General features: G+C 41.7%; 1 protein-coding gene across 2 annotated transcripts in view; it reads right to left on the bottom strand.

Annotated features, from left to right (window-relative positions):
• The window catches only part of OS9 (OS9 endoplasmic reticulum lectin), a gene marked incomplete at its 5' end in the record, with an annotated part of 29,296 nt that extends 10,940 nt beyond the window's left edge, over positions 1-18,356 (bottom strand). For both annotated transcript variants that reach the window (XM_079715084.1, XM_079715085.1), the window contains 5 exons: positions 15,891-15,989; positions 16,175-16,251; positions 16,382-16,445; positions 17,592-17,768; positions 18,195-18,356. In XM_079715084.1, coding sequence (XP_079571210.1) covers positions 15,891-15,989; positions 16,175-16,251; positions 16,382-16,445; positions 17,592-17,768; positions 18,195-18,356 — 579 coding nt within the window. The remainder of the gene's footprint in view (positions 1-15,890; positions 15,990-16,174; positions 16,252-16,381; positions 16,446-17,591; positions 17,769-18,194) is intronic.
• Between the last annotated feature and the right edge of the window lie 1,448 nt (positions 18,357-19,804).

Raw genomic sequence — 19,804 nt, 5'->3', positions numbered from 1 at the left:
TTGTTGGATACAACATCAAAAGCACAAGTAACAACAACAACAACAAAATAGATAAATTGGAATCCATCAAAATTAAAGGCCTTTGTGTTGCAAAGGACACCATCAAGAATGTGAACTGGCAACCCACAGAATGGGAGAAAATATTTGCAAATCACATATCTGAGAAGGGACTTGTACCCAGAATATATAAAGAAATTTTACAACTCAATAATAAAACGACACTGCAATTTTTAAATGGGCAAAAGATTTGAATAGATATTTCTCCAAAGAAGATAGACAAATTGCTAGTAAGCCCATGAAAAGATGCTCCACATCGTTAACCATCAGGGAAATGCAAATCAAAACCACAACGAGATGCCGTTTCATACTTACTAGGAAGGCTATAGGCAAAAAGATGAAAAACAAGTGTTGATGGGGATGTGGAGAAACTGAAACCCTCATACACCACTTGTGGGATTATAAAATGATGCTACTGCTTTGCAAACAGTCTGGCAGTTTCTCGAAAGGTTAAACATAGAATTACCATATGATCCAGCAATTCTACTCCTTGGTATGTACCAAAAGAAATGAGAACATATGTCCACGCAAAAACTTGTTCACATATGTTAAAAGCAGCATTGTTCATAATAGCCAAAAAGTGCAAACAACCCAAGTATTCATCAACTGATGAATGGATAAATAGAATGTGGAATATTATTTGGCAATAAAATGTAATGAAGTACTAGTACATGCTATGCACAGATGGCCCTTGAAAACACGGTAAATGAAAGAAGCCAGATACAAAAGGTCACACGTTGCATAATTCCATCTATATGAAATGCCCAGAATAAGCAAATCTATAGAGTGAAAGATTAGAGGTTGTCTAGAGGGGAGGATGGGGTTTGGAGGAGAGGTGGAATGGAAAGTAACTGCTAAAGGGTAGTGGATTTCTTTTATGGTGATGACAGTGTTCTAAAATTGATTGTGGTGATAGTTGTACAACTCTGAATATACGAAAAACCACTGAATTGCACACTGAATTGTGTGGTATGTGAATTATATCTCAATAAGGATGTTACTTAAAAAAATAAAGAGCATAACTTCCCACTGAGATGAGAGAAAAAGTGGCATAATTAAGACAAAATAAAACAAACCAAAAGCAAGAAAGGGGAGAAAAAGAAAGTGGAACAGAAGAAAGCATAAAATAAAACGTTAGACATAAGTCCAAATGTATACACACACACATATATAAATGGTTAAAAATGGTTAAAAATACAAGTATATGCTGTTTAGAGACACATTTAAAACATAAGAATATAGAAAAGATAAAAGCAAAAGGATGAAAAAATAAGTAAACATAACTCAATGAAAGCTGTTACAGCTATATTATTATCACACAAGAGACTTTAAGTAAAAAAATTACTAAGATAAAGAAGGTCAATTCATAATGTTAAAATGTTCAATTTGTGAGGAAGATAATTTAAATTGTGTGTAATTCTTTATCTTCCTTATTGTCTGTCTCTCCCAACTAGAGCAGGCAATTCTGTCTGTTGTGTTCTCTGAAATATCGCTAGCAACTATAAAAGTGCCTGGCACATAGAAGCACTTAATAAACATTTGTTGAATAAATTAATACATAGCCCCAAGATACAAAAGCAACAACTGACAGAATAATGATGAATAAATTGAAAGAATAATAAGGAATAACACACAAATCCATAATTATAGCGGGAGACAAAGCAGTAAGGATACAAAAGATTTGAACAGCAGTAAGGATACAAAAGATTTGAACAATCATGACCTGAAAGACATACAGAAAACACTGTGCCTAACAGTAGAGGACACATTCTTTTCAAGGACAAAGAATCATTCACAGAAATTGACATATACTGGACCATACAAGTCTCAACAAATTGAAACTTACATGGTCCAGGACTTGTATTTGAGGACTCAAATTAAATGGTACCACCATTAAAATCTATATAATTATGAGATATATAAGATAATCAGGGAAACAAAATTATTGAATATTTGGTGATAAGAAATTATGGTTAATTTTTTAGTGTGATATGGTATTGTGGTTATATTTTTAAAAGGGCTCTAGTCTTTTAGGGATAATACAGAAATATTTGTGGATGAAATGATATGATGTCTGTAATTTGTTTCCAAATAATCTGGGAGTGGAGGTGTAGTGCAGGGAGGTAGGCAAGGGGATAGATGAAATGAGACTGGCCATATTGGCTCAAGCCAGACGATACACAGGTGGGTCACTGGAAAATTATCTCTGATTCTATGTTTTAAATTTTCCATAACAAAAAATTTTAAAAAGACAATCATTAAATATATATAACCTGCACCCAGCAATTACACTTTCAAGATACAGTTACACATATACATATGTATAATGGAATAATCTTTTGTAATGACAAAAAGTAGGGGGGAAACTATTTTAATCAGTACAGTAATGGTGACAAAATGATAGAATATTCACACAATGGAACATTATGCAAATATGAAAACAAAGAATAAAGTTCTAGATGTACTGCCATTGAAAGATGTCTAAGAATTATTGTCAAGATATACAAAAACAAGGTGCAGAATGTGTGTTTAATATACTGTGTATTGTGTGTAAACAAAGGGAACAGGAAATAAGAATCTCTAGTCATAATTGCTTTTTTTTTTTTTTTTTTTTTTTGCGGTACGCGGGCCTCTCACTGTTGTGGCCTCTCCTGTTGCGGAGCACAGGCTCCAGACACGCAGGCTCAGCGGCCATGGGCCATGGCTCACGGGCCTAGCCGCTCTGTGGCATGTGGGATCTTCCCGGACTGGGGCACAAACCCGTGTCCCCTGCATCGGCAGGTGGACTCTCAACCACTGCGCCACCAGGGAAGCCCCAAAAATGCAATCTTACACATCCTTCAGAGTATAGAAAAAGTAAACATTTTTCAACTTATTTTCTGAGGCTAGCATAACCTTGTCACTAAAGCATGATAAGGACAGTACTAGAAGGAAAAACGACAGGTCAATATCTCTTAGGAGATACACTATACAAGACCCTTTAAAACATCACAAACTGAGCCCAACAAGATATAAAAGGATAGTCAAAGGTAATACATATGACTGAATTGGGTTCACCTCAGGAAAGCAAAATTGGTTTAACATTAGAAAAGCAATAAATAACTTAATGTCAAATCACAGATATAGAGAATAAACTAGTGGTTACCAGTGGGGAGATGAAGAGGGGGGCAATATAGGGATAGAGGATTAAGAGGTACAAACTATGATGTATAAAATAAACTACAAGGATATACTGTATAACACAGGGAATACAGCCAATATTTTATAGTAACTATAAATGGAGTATAACCTTTAAAAATTGTGAATCACCATATTGTGCACCTGTAATTTATATAATATCAACTACTATACTTCAATTTTTTAAAATGTTTTAATAAGAGCAAAAAAATTTCTGAGTGTATAAAAAGAAGCTAACAATGGTTACCTTTTTATGGGGATGGGAAGAGACAGATGAGGGGAAAGGTGTGTTGAGGCTTTTCTCTGTATACTTTGTAAAGCATTTCTACATTGGAGCTATGAAAATTTAATACCTATTCAAAAATTAAATATAAAATTTTTTAAGTGTGAAAAAAATCCAAGTTAGAAAGAGAACAGAATAAACTTAAAAGAAGAAGAAGGAAAGAAATAAAAAAGATAAAATAATGAAGATGTTAATGAAATAGTAATCAGACAATAGAGAGGATAAAGAAGGTCAAAAGGTAGCTCTTGGACTAATAGATAAATCTCTGGCAAGACAGATCAACAAAAAGAGAAAAGGCAAAGTCAATATTAGGAATTAAAAAGGGGGTATATCTACAAAAACAGATTTTAAATAAAAATAAAACACTAACTTTACGTTAATACATTTGAAAATTTAGGAATGAAATAATGGCCTAAGAAATTATAATTTATTAATGCTTCATGACATAGTAAACCTAAAAAATTTTATTATCATTAAGTAAATTAAAACAGTAGTAAAAACCATGCCCACAATATACCAATATTGTGGTGAATTGTGGGGATGAGGCAGTTTGTAACAGAGTTCTCCCAAACCTTTAAAGAACTGTTGAATTCCTATCTTAGCAAACTATTTCAGAGGACAGAGAAAGAGGGAAGATTCTCAAGGCACTTATGAAGCTAATATTACCTGATACCAAAAGAAGGTAAGCACAATACAAAAAAAGAAAATTATAGACCAATTCACACATGAAAATACCTGTAAAAATCACGTTTTAGGAGACTGAACATAGCAATGTGCTAATAATAGTTCATGACGATGGATTATCCCAGAAGTGCAAGGGTAAAAAACCTTAGAAAATGAATTACTTTAATTTACCATATCAAAAAACAGAGATGAAAAACCACAGGACCCTCTTAATAGATACAGAAAAACATGTGTTAAAATTCCACAGCTTTGCATCATGAAAGTATTCAGCAAATTAGGAATAGAATGGATCTTCATTCACCTGATAAAGAGTGTCTACAAAAAGCCTACAGGAAAATATGTTAATAGTGTAACTTCAGGGACTTCCCTGGTGGTCCAGTGGTTAAGACCCTGCACTCCCGGGCTTCCCTGGTGGTGCAGTGGTTAAGAATCCGCCTGCCAATGCAGGGGACACGGGTCTGAGCCCTGGTCCGGGAAGATCCTACATGCCGCTGAGCAACTAAGCCCATGCGCCGTAACTACTGAGCCTGCGCTCTAGAGCCTGTGGGCCACAATTACTGAGCCTGTGCTCTAGAGACCGCGAGCCACAGCTACTGAGCCCGCGTGCCTAGAGCCTGTGCTCCACAACAAGATAAGCCTGCACACGCAACAAAAGAGTAGCCCCCGCTCGCCACAACTAGAGAAAAGCCCGCATGCAGCAATGAAGACCCAACGCAGCCAAAAGTATATAAATAAATTTATTTTAAAAAAACAAAACAAAAACCTTGGTTAAATACCCTGCGCGGGCTTCCCTGGTGGCATGGTGGTTAAGAATCCACCTGCCAATGCAGGGGACATGGGTCTGAGCCCTGGTCCGGGAAGAGCCCACATGCTGCGGAGCAACTAAGCCCGTGCACCACAACTACTGAGCCTGCGCTCTAGAGCCTGCAAGTCACAACTACTGAGGCCGTGAGCCTGAAGCCCATGCTCCACAACAAGAGAAGCCACCACAATGAGAAATCTGTGCACCGCAAGGAAGAGTAGCCCCCACTCACAACTAGAGAAAGCCTGTGCGCAGCAATGAAGACCCAACGCAGCCAAAAATAAGTAAATAAAATAGATAAATTAAAAAATAATAATAAATAAAGACCCTGCACTCCCAATGCAGGGGGCTCAAGTTTGATCCCTGGTCAGGGAAGTAGATCCTGCATGCTGCAAATGAAAAAAGATCCTGCATGCCGCAACTAAAGATCCCGCACTGGGACTTCCCTAGTGGCTTAGTGGTTGAGAATCTGCCTGCCAATACAGGGTACACAGGTTCGATCCCTGGTCCGGGAAGATCCCACAACCCGTGTAGCAACTAAGCCCATGTGCCACAACTACTGAGCCTGCACTCTAGCGCCCATGAGCCACAACTACTGAGCCCTCGCGCCACAACTACTGAAGCCCGTGTGCCTAGAGCCGATGCTGCGCAACAAGAGAAACCACCGCAATGAGAAGGCCACGCACTGCAGTGAAGACCCAACACAGCCAAAAAAAAAAAGATCCCGCACACTGTAACTAAAGATTTTGCACACCACAACGAAGATCCTGTGTGCCACAACTAAAAAAAAAAAAAAAAAAAAAGACCTGGCACAGCTAAATAAATAAAATATTTTTACAAACTAGTGTAACTTCAGGAGCACTCCCTTTAAAGTCAGGAACAAGTCAAAGATGGCCATCATCACCATTTCTATTGCACTGTAAGTATAAGGAAAATGAAATGTATATGAATTAGAAAGGAAGAAACCAAAATTCTCCCTATTTGCAGATGACATGATTATTTACACAGAAAATCCGCGGGAATCTGCAAACTATTAGACATGAGAGAGTTCAGCAAAGTTGCTGAATACAAGATCAATACATAAAATCAATTAATGTGACCATACACCAGCAACAATCAGTCATAAGATGTAATTTTTAAAAGATGCCATTTACAACTGCATCAAAAACTATAAGGTGCCTGTATGCTTGAAACATGTACATATACACACAAGACACAAATAAACAAAAGCTACAAGGTATCTAGGACTAACCTCACATAAGATGTACGAGAGCTTCACAGAGAAAATTTAAATCTTACTAAAGTACAAGACAATAAAAAGAAGTAAACATCATGATCATAGTATATGAAGACTCAATATCATAAAATATCAATTCTCTCCAAATTAATCCAAATTAATCTAAAATTCAACATACTTCCAGTTAAAATTCCCAAAACAGTTTTACACAGAACTTATCCAATAATAGCCCAGATGGTTTTGAAGAACAAAGGAAAATGCATATTATCAGATAAAAAAACTTAGTAACAGACTTTTAAAACAAAACAGAAGCCAATAAGAAAGTGCACACATATATTGGAACCTGATAAATGACTGAGGTGGTGCTACAAATCAGAGAGGAAATGCAGATTACTCAATAAATGATGCTGGGACAACTGGTTATCCTGATGGAAATTAGGTATATTTAGGTCCCAAGCTTACACTATACATTAAATTTTTGATTGAATTAAAGTCTGAAATATAATAAGAAATCTTCTAAAACTTCAAAAATATAGGTGAATAGAAAAGTATTTAATAAAAGATCCACAGTACAAACTATAAAGAAAAAGACTGAAAATTTTAATCATATTGGAATTAAGGATTCAAAACGAATATACAGAAAGCTGCTGCATTTCTATACACTAACAAAGAAATAGCAGAGAAATTAAGAAAACAATCCCATTTACCACTGCATCAAAAACAATAAAATACCTAGGAATAAACCTACCTAAGGAGGCAAAAGACTTACTCCAAAAATTATTAGACATTGATGAAAGAAAGTGAAGTTGACACAAACAGATGGAAAGATATACCATGTTCTTGGGTTGGAAGAATATTGTTAAAATGACCATACTACCCAAGGTAATCTACAGATTCAATGCTTTCCCTATTAAAATACTAGTGGCATTTTTCACAGGACTAGAACAAAAATTTTTTAATTTGTATGGAAACACAAAAGACCCCAAATAGCCAAAACAATCATGAGAAAGAAGAACAGAGGTAGAGGAATCACTCTTCCTGACTTGAGACAATACTACAAAGTTACAGTAATCAAAACAGTATGGCACTGGCACAAAAACAGACACATAGATCAGTGGAACAGCATAGAAAGCCCAGAAATAAACCATGCACTTATGGTCAATTAATCTATGACAAAGGAGACAAGAATATACAATGGAGAAAAGACAGTCCCTTCAGCAAGTGGTACTAGGAAAACTGGACAGCTACCTGTGAAATAATTAAATTAGAACATTCTCTAACACCATATACAAAAAATAAACTCAAAATGGATAAAAGACCTAAATATAAGACCAGATACTGGGACTTCCCTGGTTGCACAGTGGTTAAGAATCCGCCTGTCAATGCAGGGGACATGGGTTCGATCCCTGGTCCGGGAAGATCCCACATGCCTCAGAGCAACTAAGCCCGTGTGCCGCAACTACTGAGCCTGAGCTCTAGAGCCCACGAGCCACAACTACTGAGCCCACATGCCACAACTACTGAAGCCTGCACGCCTAGAGCCTGAGCTCCGCAACAAGAGAAGCCACGCTTGCCGCAACTAGAGAAAAGCCAGCCCACAGCAACGAAGACCCAACGCAGCCAAAACAAACAAACAAACAAAACAGATACTATAAAACTCCTAGACGAAAATATAGGCAGGACACTCTTTGACATAAATCACAGAAATTTTTTTGGCTCCGTCTCCTAGAGAAGTGGAAATAAAAGCAAAAATAGGGCTTCCCTGGTGGCACAGTGGTTGAGAGTCCAACGCCTGCCGATGCAGGGGACACAGGTTCGTGCCCCGGTCCGGGAAGATCCCACATGCCGCGGAGCGGCTGGGCCCGTGAGCCATGGCTGCTGAGCCTGCGCGTCTGGAGCCTGTGCTCCGCAACGGGAGAGGCCACAACAGTGAGAGGCCCGCGTACCACACACACACACACAAAAGCAAAAATAAACAAATGGGATCTAATTAAACTTAAAAGCTTTTGCACAGCAAAGCAAACCATAAACAAAATGAAAAGACAACCTATGGAATGGGAGAAAATATTTGCAAACAATGTGATCAACAAGGGCTTAATTTCCAAAATATACAAACAGCTCATACAGCTCAATATCAAAAAAACAAAGAACCTAATCAAAAAATGGGCAGAAGATCTAAATAGACATTTCTCCAGAAAAGACATACAGATGGCCAATAGGCACATGAAAAGATGCTCAACATTGCTAATTATCAGAGAAATGCAAATCAAAACTACAATGAGGTATCACCTCACACCAGTCAGAATAGCCATCATTAAAAAGTCTACAAATAATAAATGCCGCAGAGGGTGTGGTGAAAAGGGAACCCTCCTATACTGTTGGTGGGAATGTAAATTGGTGCAGCCACTATGGAAAACAGTATGGAGGTTCCTTAAAAAACTAAAAATAGAGTTACATATGATCAAGCAATCCCACTCCTGGGCATATATCTGGATAAAACTATAATTCAAAAAGAAACGTGCACCCTAATGTTCATAGCAGCACTATTTACAATAGCCAAAACATGGCAGCAACCTAAATGTCCATTGACAGATGAATGGATAAAGAGATGTGGTATAAATACACAATGGAATACTACTCAGCCATAAAAACAATGAAATAATGCCATTTGCAGCAACATGTATGCACCTAGAGATTATCATACTAAGTGAAGTAAGTCAGAAAGAGAAAGACAAATATCATATATCACTTATATGTGGAATCTAAAATGTGATACAAATGAACTTATTTACAGAACAGAAACAGACTCATAGACATAGAAAATAAACTTATGGTTACCAAAGGGGAAAGGGGGTGGGGAGGGATCAATTCAAAGTTTGGGATTCGCAGATACACACCACTGTATACAAAATAAACAGGAAGGACCTACTGTATGGCATAGGGAGCTATATTCAATATCTTGTAATAACCTATAATGGAAAAGAATCTGAAAAAATATATATAACTGAATCACTTTGCTGTATACCTGAAACTAACACAACATTGTAAATCAACTATACTTCAATAAAAAGTTTGTTCTGAAAAAAAATTTTGTTAATTAAAAGTACATTTAAGACATTCTAAACAAAAGAAAAAGATAAGCTATAGAGAAAATGTAAGTAACTAAGGAATTAAATATGGAATATATAAAAAAATGCCTACCTAACTCATTCTATGAGGCTAGCATTACCCTGATACCAAAGCCCGACAAAGGTATTACAAGACAAGAAAATTATAGACCAATATCCCTTGTGAATACAGATGCAAAATTTCTCAACAAAATATGAGGAAAACAAATTCAGCAGCACACTGAAAGCATTATACATCATGATTTATGTGGGATTTATTCCAGGAATGCAAAGATGGTTCAACATATAAAATAATCAATCTATATAACATAATACATCACATCAATATAATAGAATGCAGAAAAAAGCCACATGATCATCTCAATTCATGTAGAAAAAGCATTTAACAAAATTCAACATTCTTTCATGATAAAATCACTTGATAAACTAGGAAGAGAAGAGAATGTCTCAACGTGATAAAGGCCATACATGAAAACCCCACCACTAATGTCACACTCAATGGTGAATGAATGAGAGCTTTTCCCCTAATATTAGGAACAAGATAAGGATGCCTACTTTATGTCACTTCTATTTAACATACTACTAGAAGTTCTAACCAGAGCAATTAAGCAAGAAAAAGAAATAAAGGGCATCCAAATTGGAAAGGAAGAAGTAAATTTATCTCTGTTTCAGAGGAGACATGACATTACACATAGAAAATCCAAAGGAAGCCATGCTCGCCTTCTGAGATGGACCACATTCTGCCTATGGAATGTGTATCTCTCCTTTCACTTTACTATGGCTTGCTTTTTGAATTCTTTCCTGCACAAAATCAAGGACCCTCACTTGATGGCTCATCCCAGGAACTTGCCTGAGACCTGGGACATGACCATCCTCTTGTGCCTCATTTTCCTGCAACCTCTTTGCAAAGGATATTAATAAATCTACTTCTTACCTATCACTTTCCCTCTTGCTGAATTCCTTCTGCTCTGAAACATAAAGAACCTGAACTTCATTAAGTCCTGAGACGAGCTGTGTGGTTTCACTTGGAAGACTGTGGGTTTGAGTCCCACCTGGGGTGCAGTTTTAGCTCCTCCTCAAGAGATATACATAACAATCTGATACAGTCTTTGAGTTCTGCAGGAACTAAGGCCCCACCCAGATAGAGGACAGAATGATGATACTGACCTTTCTGACTTCAACCCACTAAAGCTTGGACTCTGTCCACTTCCGCCCCAATTCTATGCTCATCTCCTCTACTCAAGCCTCTTCATGAGTATGCATGTACCCTTAGCTCAAAAATTCCCCAATTTTGCTGTTCGGGGAGACACTGCTTTGGGAAAGATCCCCCCTGTCCTTCGTAATTGCTGCAAGTACTAAATCCTTCCTTCTCCTGAAAAAAAAAAAGAAAAGAAAAGAAAAGAAAATCCAAAGGAACCCAAACAAAAAAATTGTTAGAGCTAATAAATGAATTCAGCAAAGATGCAGGATATAAAATCAACATGCAAATATCAGTTGTATCTCTATACACTTGCAATGAACAATTCAAAAAGGAAATTAAAAAAAATTTTCATTCACAATAGCATCAAAAAAAAATACTTAGGGTACATTTATCCAAGGAGGTGAAAGACTTGTACACTGAAAACTACAAAACATTATTAAAAGAAATTATAGAAGACTCAAATAAATGGAAAGACATTCCATGTTCATGGACTGGAAAACATAATATTGCTAAGACGGCAATACTACACTAAGTGATATACATATTCAATGCAATCCCTATAAAAATCTCAACAGCATATTTTACAGATATAGAAAAACCCATCTTAGGGCTTCCCTGGTGGCGCAGTGGTTAAGAATCCGCCCGCCAATGCAGGGGACACGGTTCAAGCACTGGTCCGGGAAGATCCCACATGCCGCGGAGCAACTAAGCCTGTGCACCACAACTACCGAGCCTGTGCTCTACAGCCCGTGAGCCACAACTACTGACCCCGCGTGCCACAACTACTGAAGCCTGCGTGCCTAGAGCCGGCGCTCCACAACAAGAGAAGCCACCGCAATGAGAAGCCCATGCACCACAACGAAGAGTAGCCCCCACTTGCCACAACTAGAGAAAGCCCCCGCGCAGCAATGAAGACCCAACGCAGCCAAAAATAAATAAATAAATTTATTTTAAAAAAATCATCGAACTGGATCTCCATGTCACTCCACAGAATGGTAAAAACATCGATTAGTGAAAAAGCAAAACTATACCGATGTATAATTTTAAAATACAAAATATATATATTGCCTGTGGTATGTGTAGCACTAATAAAAGTACAAGGCAAGGGGCTTCCCTGGTGGCGCAGTGGTTGAGAGTCCGCCTGCCGATGCAGGGGACATGGGTTCGTGCCCCGGTCTGGGAAGATCCCACATGCCGCGGAGCGGCTGGGCCCGTGAGCCATGGCTGCTGAGCCTGGGTGTCCGGAGCCTGTGCTCTGCAACGGGAGAGGCCACAACAGTGAGAGGCCCGCGTACCACCAAAAAAAAAAAAAAAAAAAAAAAAGTACAAGGCAAGCACAGAGATGGTTGTGGTTGTTTCTGGAGAGGAGAGGGAGGGAACAAATGAGAGGGTGGCTTTTACTATATCATTAGCATTTTATTCCTTCTATTAAAAAAAACAGACCTGAAGCAAATATGGCAAAATGTTAACATCTGTTTAACTTGGCAGTGGATTTATGGGTCTCTTTGGCATTATTTTCTGTATGTTTGAAATGTTTCATAATTAAACATTTTAATGAAAAAATCTTAGATCTCTGTGAAATCTTACTTAATGTACGAATTGAGATAGGGATCCAAATTTCTTTAATTCCAGATGGCTAACCAACTGTTCCCAAACTCCCCGGAAACTGCACTTTTACCAAACGCTGTGCACACTGCTCCCGCCAAGGAGGCACTGGGAAGATGGAACTTCACCAGGCCTGCCCTGGAGCGGGGGATTCACTCAGTCACTCAGGCTACGAACTTGGGTGGCCCATCAGGATATAAAAGCAGCCACAGAGGAACGCCCTCAACTTTCTGCCACTAAAACCTCCAGACTCCCCAGCAAATATGCCATCTTTCTGTTCTAGTTACAACCACAGAGCCGCCTCCTCAGGATCCCAGCCCTGCCCACATTCTCTTCTCATTCTTTCTCCTGAACCTCAACCTTGCCTCCTTTCTACTAGGTCCACCCAGCATTTAAACACGCTTCCATCTTAACACATGAAACAACAAGCACAAAGTCCCACTTTCCCAAGCCCACAGCCCTGCTAACTAGTGCTTGCCTTTTCCCTTCCCTTCACAGCCAGACTTCTTCAAAGATTACCACTTCCTCACCACGTTCCTCAACACCTCAGCTTCACCAGCCCACTGAAACTTCTCTGGTGGAGATTGCCAATGACCTCTGGCATTGAGTCCAACCAAAGGACTGGTCAGGGGAGACTGGGAGCAGAGGCCTTACCAATTTTCATCTGGTTCCCATCCCTACAGTGTGAATTTTTATTTCCATGTTCCCGTTTTGCTTTTATTAAAATAACAATTCCTATGATCACCCACAAGCAGTTTTTAATTCTCCACTTCCTTGAAGGTTCAGATGCAGCCAACACCACCTTTGGCACTCACTGTACCTTCCGCCTGGAACGCCCTCTCCTTCCCACCGGTCTATAGCTGCTGGACTAACTCTTCATCCTTCAACTGCTGGTTCCAAGGTCACCTCCTCCAGAGGCCTCCCCTTGACCTGGACTCGGTTAGTTCCTTTATTGTGTGCTCCCCTGTGAAAAGTGCCTCAGCCATCAGAGAGTTTATCCTGCTTCCTGTGGCTCTTTATTTAATGTCTGTCTCCTGAGAGCAGGACTAGGTCTCTCAGTCACCATTTCATCTCCAGTGTCTATTATAGTGCTTAGCACAGGGCATATGGTTCAGCAGATGTGAGGAAAATGCCTTCAGTTCTCGGCCTACTGAAGGTACAGACAAGTGAAGAAACAAACAATACAATCAAGTGCTATAATAGATTATATATGTGTGTGGATGCTGTGGGTTGCTATAGTCTGAATGTCTGTGTCTCCCTAAAATTCGTATAGTGAATTCCTAATGCCCACTGTGATAGTATTAGGACGTGGGGCCTTTGGGAGACGCTTAGGTCATGACGATGGAACCCTCATGAATGGGATTAATGCTCTTATGAAAGAGACCCCACAGAGCTCCTTTGTGAGGACACGAGAAGTCTGTGACCTGGAAGAGGGCCCTCACCCAACCATGCTGGCACCCTGATCTCAGATTTCCAGCTTCCAGAACTGTGAGAAATAAATTTCTGTTGTTTATAAGCTACCCAGCCTGTGGTATTTTGTTATAGCAGCCCAGACAGGCTAAGACGTGGATATATGTGGACGTGCTTATATGTATATGAAGCGCTGAGGGAACACAATGAACTTTCTAGGCTAGCCAAGAAAGGTCACATAAAATAAAGTGACATTTGAAATGGCTTATCGTTTCTTCCATTCATTCAATAAATAATCTCTGGGCACCTACTTGGTGCCAGGCGCTGTTGAAAGCACTGAGGATACAGCATAAAATGAGACAGACATTGTCCCTGACTCCCTGGAGCTTATTCTACTGGGGACAGAGAGGGAGATTAAACTAAAAAGATAAGCTAATTTCAGGAAATGATACATGCATTGAAGAACATAAAACACTGTAGGTGTTTACCAGGATCAAGGCAGAAGGGTGTGTGCGTCTGTGTGCCTATGTTAGGTCTCCCTGTGGAGGTGTCATAGGTGTATATAACCTGAGAGGATGGAGCCAGCCATTCAAAGATCTCTGGGAAGATGGCGCTAGGCAGAGGGAACAATGAGACTCACTGGTTCAAAGGACAGGAAGAAGGGCAGTGGGACAGAAACGCAGTAAGATGTTATATCTCCAACCCAGACCCTGTCCGGGAACTCCAGAGTTACAGAGTCGACTACCAACTGACCATCACCACTGGGGTATCTAATAGGCATCTTGACCTTCATATGTCCAACACCAGCCTAGTTTCTTCCTCCAAACCCGTTTCTTCCCACTTGAGTAAATGACAATTCCATTCTCCCAGGTGCTCAAGCTAAAATCCCTGGAGTCGTACTTGACTCCACCTCACCTCACATCCAATCAATCCATCAACAAATCTTGGCTCTACCTTCAAAATATATCCAGAATCTGGCTGCTTCCCACCACCTCCACTGCTACCAGCCCAGTCTGTGCTGAAGTATTTGGATCTTCTCCTTTGTGTGAGGCATAATTATTGAAGGCTTTCCAGAACTCGGTAGAGAAGGGACACTTGCTCATAGTGGTGTGCTGAAGCCAGCTCAGGCCAGTTCACCAGAGCCAACTGGTAAGTTTTCAGGAATGTTGCAAGATGATTGACATCACAGTGACAGCATGAATTTTGCCATGATGGGGATATTTATACCATGGATACTGGCAAACATTACATCTGGGCTTCCCCCTCCACCACCCCACCCTACCCTGGCGATCCCAGTGTTCCGCATTTACCAGCACACAGCTGCATGTGCAAATCTGTATTACATAAAGAAAATTCTTGTGTCATGTGGTTCACTACAGGTGTTTATGTTTGTGAATACACATTAGAATCACCTGAGGAACTCTGCCTACCATACAGCTGTCTGCCTGAACTCAGTTAAGGACTACTGGATCAGGAACACTTGTTAAGAGGCTGTTGGCAGTGATGCAAGTGAGATGAAGGTACCAAGCACGGGAAAGAAGAGGCAAGTTGTGAGAGAAGTCTAGAAGTAGAGAGTGGACTTTGTTGTTGACTCTGATTCCTTTCCTCCATTTATCACTTCTCAGTTTGTAATCACAGTCTCATTTTCTGTGATTCTTTAATCTCTGTCTTCCTCTCCTGACTGTAGTCCATGAGGGCAGGGGCTGCATGTCTGCTCACCACTGTACCCCCAGAGCAGAGCCCAATACCTACACCAGCACGACCTCACTGCAGAGTCGTTAAATGATGAAAGGAGGACAAAGTGAAGAAGTAAGAGTCAATAATGACACTCAGATGTCCAGCTTAGGTGACAAAAAGGAGAAACACAGATAAAAGTGTGGTTGGGGGGCTTCCCTGGTGGCGCAGTGGTTGAGAGTCCACCTGCCGATGCAGGGGACACGGGTTCGTGTCCCGGTCCGGGAAGATCCCACATGCCACGGAGCGGCTGGGCCCGTGAGCCATGGCCGCTGAGCCTGCGCGTCCGGAGCCTGTGCTCCGCAACGGGAGAGGCCACAGCAGTGAGAGGCCCGCGTACCACAAAAAAAAAAAAAGTGTTGTTGGGGGTTCAGAGGGGAGGATTTGGGAAATGTTGACTTGAACTGCCTCTGAAAATCCAGGCAGTGACGCGAAGCTAGAAATATGAGTCTTAAACTTAGAGTTTAGGGTCTGGGAGAGAAACTCTTGACTATACCACGCAACCCTGCCCTCTTCCCTCAGAATCTGAGTTGTCACTGGGGGACTGTCAACTTCCCCCTCCGAAGACTCACCCGAACCTCAGCCTCCCGGGGCCTCCCGTTGAGATCGCATTTGGACCCGTTGCCATAAGTCTGGCTGTGGTAGCGTTTCAGGCGATGCTGCTTGGAGGCCTGGGGAGGACATCAGGCAGGAGGGAGGGGTGTGAGAAAGACAGCAAGGGGGAAGAAGAGCACTTTATCCTAACAGCCACCAAACCCCAAGAAACACGTCAGCTAATCCTGACCCTCCCCTTCTCGTCAGGGCTCTCAGTCTGCAGCCCAGACCCCTTTCTCTCCCAATCCCACACTCCTGCCACCTTGGCTGTTTCATCATTCCAGTCGAAGGCCGATTGGTAGTAGCCGAGATAGAGGACTTCACCTTTGATCTCTGAATCTGCAAGAGAAAGCACAGTGAAGCATGGTTACCCTGTCCTCAGAGAACTAGGAGGGAAGGGAACTGGGGAGGCAGGTCACCTTCTGTGACAGGTTGCTGAGGGCTTAGGAAAAATGTAGGCGGGAGTCACCTTCCATGTGGTACTGCTGGATGTGGCGTCCATAGCAGAATTCATACGTCCACCAGTCCTTGGTCTGACAATAAAAAAAATGAACAATCGGGGGATGGAGTACAGATGTCTCTTCTTGGAACCAGAATCTCTCCTGGCTCTAAGACACATAACCTCTCATTTACTTTTCATCTCCCTCTGCTTCCACACTCAATCCTCCAGGTTCTTGGTGAGGAGGGAGGGCTGTTTGCCTTCTGTGACTTGGAGAGAGACCTCTACAGCCTAAGTGGTTTGCACCTGTAGGCTTTCCACTCTTCTCTTTTTATAAAAAAGTCCTTCTTTGGGGACTTCCCTGGTGGTCCAGTAGTAAAGAATCCGCCTTGCAATGCAGGGGAGGTGGGTTCAATCCCTGGTTAGGGACCTAAGATCCCACATATCGTGGGCAACTAAGCCCACGTGCCTCAAACTAGAGAGCCCACGCACCCTGGAGCCTGCGTGCCACAACTAGAGAAAAGAAAAACCCGCACGCCACAACTAGAGAGAGAAGCCCGCGCACCGCAACGAAAGATCTCGTGTGCCTTAACGAAGATCCCACGTGCGGCAACCAAGACCGAACACAGCCAAAAAAAGAGAAAAAATCCTTCTTTGTCGTCCATAAAGATACGAAACCATGATATCCTTGTAGCACTCAGACCAGGGAAACATAGAATATTAAAGTATTAATTGAACTCCCTTATACTGTTTTAGCCATGGGGGATACAGCTGTGAACAAGATAAATTCTTTGACTTCATAGACTTACGTTCTAGTGCTAGGACTCAGACTAAAAATGAATAAACTGATGATTCAGTTAAAAAGATGATTTCAGATCATGAAAAGTGCCATGATGAAAATAAAATAGGATACTGGGCAGAGAGTGACAGGGGAGGGGGTGACTTTGCCAGGAAGGCTTCTCTAGGGGAGTGCCCCTACTGCCCCACACTGACCCTCTTTAGCACTTCAATCTTAGCTTAACACTTATTCTGAGCTCTTCTAACTCTCCTCTACATTCAGTAAAGTGTCATCAGTGGTTACAGGATTCTTTGCTTCTTTCCTATCTGTACAATATGCCTACTCCTTCAATGGCCTTCTTAATTCCAACAGATCCTCCCCATCACTCCTCATTCACAGGCACAATGGTTCCCAAATACATAGTTTCCAAGCCCTAGTTCCCTCCATCCCAGTCCCTTTCACCTTCAGCAGGCAGGGCGCATCTTTCATTGGGCTCAACAACTCAGGGATCCCAGGCCCTTGGTAAGCAGGTGCCTCCTCCTCCCTTTCACGCTGGAAGTGAATAGCTCCAGCTGGCAGGCGACATTCATAGCGCTGCTTGTACTTAGAGGAGACAATCACCACGTCCGAAGCTTGGCTCTGGGAAAGAAGTGGGGGTCGGGGGGCAGGGAGGCAAAGAGAGGTTGGGACCAGGGAGAACAACGAGATCCGTCTTCATATCCTGGGGAAGAGCCCAGTCAAGACAGAGTGAACCACACGTCCTCCAGCTGTGTTTAGTGGGTGAGGGGCGAGGGCACTCCCACTTCTCCACGGGGGAGGAGTCTGAGTGTTTCAATCAGGAACTGGGACCTGAAGTGGACAGTGGGAAGCCCCACCCCTCCCAGGCCCTGGCCCCAAGGGAATGGGTCTCTGATTACGACCCTCCGGAGTCCTCATAAAACCCCTGCTTAACTCTTCCCGATTCTCCTTAGGCTCCCGCCACAGACTCCACAGCTGCCCTTCTTCCTCTACCTTCTCCCCCCTCCCCTTCTGCCCCGGACCCTCGTCCCCTCTACGCCTCCTCACCTGCCCTCCAATGACAGGCAACGGCAGTATCTCGATCCCATAACGCATCTCACTCAGCTCCTCCAGGTTCAGGCTCCCGACACCGCCGGTCAGACTTGCGGGAAACAGGAGCCCCAGAAGTAGCAGCCCCAACAGACTGGACAGCAGCGTTTCCGCCGCCATCTTTCGTTCCCCTTCTAATCCAGAACAACTCCTTCCGCCCTAAACCTGGCGACGGCCTCACCCCGCCCATCAACGCCCCAAGGTGTCACTGGCTAAATGTTCTGTCCTTCTTACGTGCCCTAGTCCTATTTGCCAATGTGGCTCCAAAGCCCACGAGGAGGTGGATCACGACGATTAGCAAAACCACTCGCTGCGCACGATTGGTCAAAGAGGCCAACCAATCACCAACGATATCGGACCCCCTCCCACCCTCTATCAGTTCCAGAGAGGCACCGTCTAGCCGCTAGGCCTAGTTAAGCAGTTTTTCTCGGTGCTCGTCCAGCTGTTGTGCGCATCTCTAACTGCTTTTTAAGCCGTTTCTTGTATTGTGTCCGGCCACCGCCAGGAGGAGGATTGAGGCGGATGGGTGCGTGCACGCAATACTCCTGAAAGCTGCTTAATACTTGTGGCAAAACAATTATTATATAATAGTATTCCTCTTTTCACATATACATACAACTTAAGGGCAATCTGGTAATTTCTGTCAAAACCTTTCTGCGCGATCCTGCAGTTGTCGTCTAATAAAATTACCCTAAAGAAATAAGGGGACTTCCAGTTGAAAACTGGGAGCTGGGGGGAGAGGGGCAGGCGGTGAATGCACGTATTATCCTCCAGGCCATGTAGGAACAAAGGGACAGGGAAAGGAGACAACAGCAGCAACATTTAGAAGCTAGAAAGCAAATGGAGGAATGGTAACTGATTTAGCAAACCTGTGAAATTGATTCCTAAGCAAACATAAACATGAAATGACTGTATCTTTGGAAAAACTCATCTGGAGAATCTGTCCAACCCCAAAGAGAAATCCCAAAGGTACTCTCATCAGGCTTCTCTTAAAGAAATAGGTGAAGGAATCCTACAATTAAGCCCTTGGCCTAGGTGCCCCAGCCCTCACACAATCTTTCCAATCAGCTTTTTAATATCCTCATTCTAAAATATAAGCAGACAGCCAAGGATCATGAAATATTTAAGGAAAGTATTTAATGTACAAGGAAGAAACCAAAACAAGCAAGAAGAAAAAGAGCAACTTAGAGGAAACAAATTGCAAGGGAGAAAAAGCAACTGAAAATTAAACAAAAAATCCATCAAGATCCTCGGAGAGATAATATATTGTGTGTGTAAGATAACAACAGGAAACTATTTTAAAAAGTAACTACTATTCAGGTAAGAAAAAAGGAGCTCTTGGAAATCAAAACCATGATAGCAGAAGTAAAAATTCAGTAGAAAGACTGGAGGATAAAGTTGAAAATCAAATTTGCTCTACTTTAGGAGAAAATTAATAAAAAGCAAAAGATCAGTCCAGCAAGTTGAACATCTGAATAATGACAGTTCCACAAAAAGAACAGAGACTCAGAATGGAAGAAATAATCACAGAAATTATTTTAAAGTATTATCCTGAAATGGAGAACTGA

Source organism: Hyperoodon ampullatus (assembly GCF_949752795.1).
Source record: "Hyperoodon ampullatus genome assembly, chromosome: 11".
Classification (NCBI taxonomy): Eukaryota; Metazoa; Chordata; class Mammalia; order Artiodactyla; family Ziphiidae; genus Hyperoodon; species Hyperoodon ampullatus.
The sequence above is the reverse complement of the archived record's forward strand: the minus strand, read 5'-3'. Positions and strand labels throughout refer to the sequence as shown.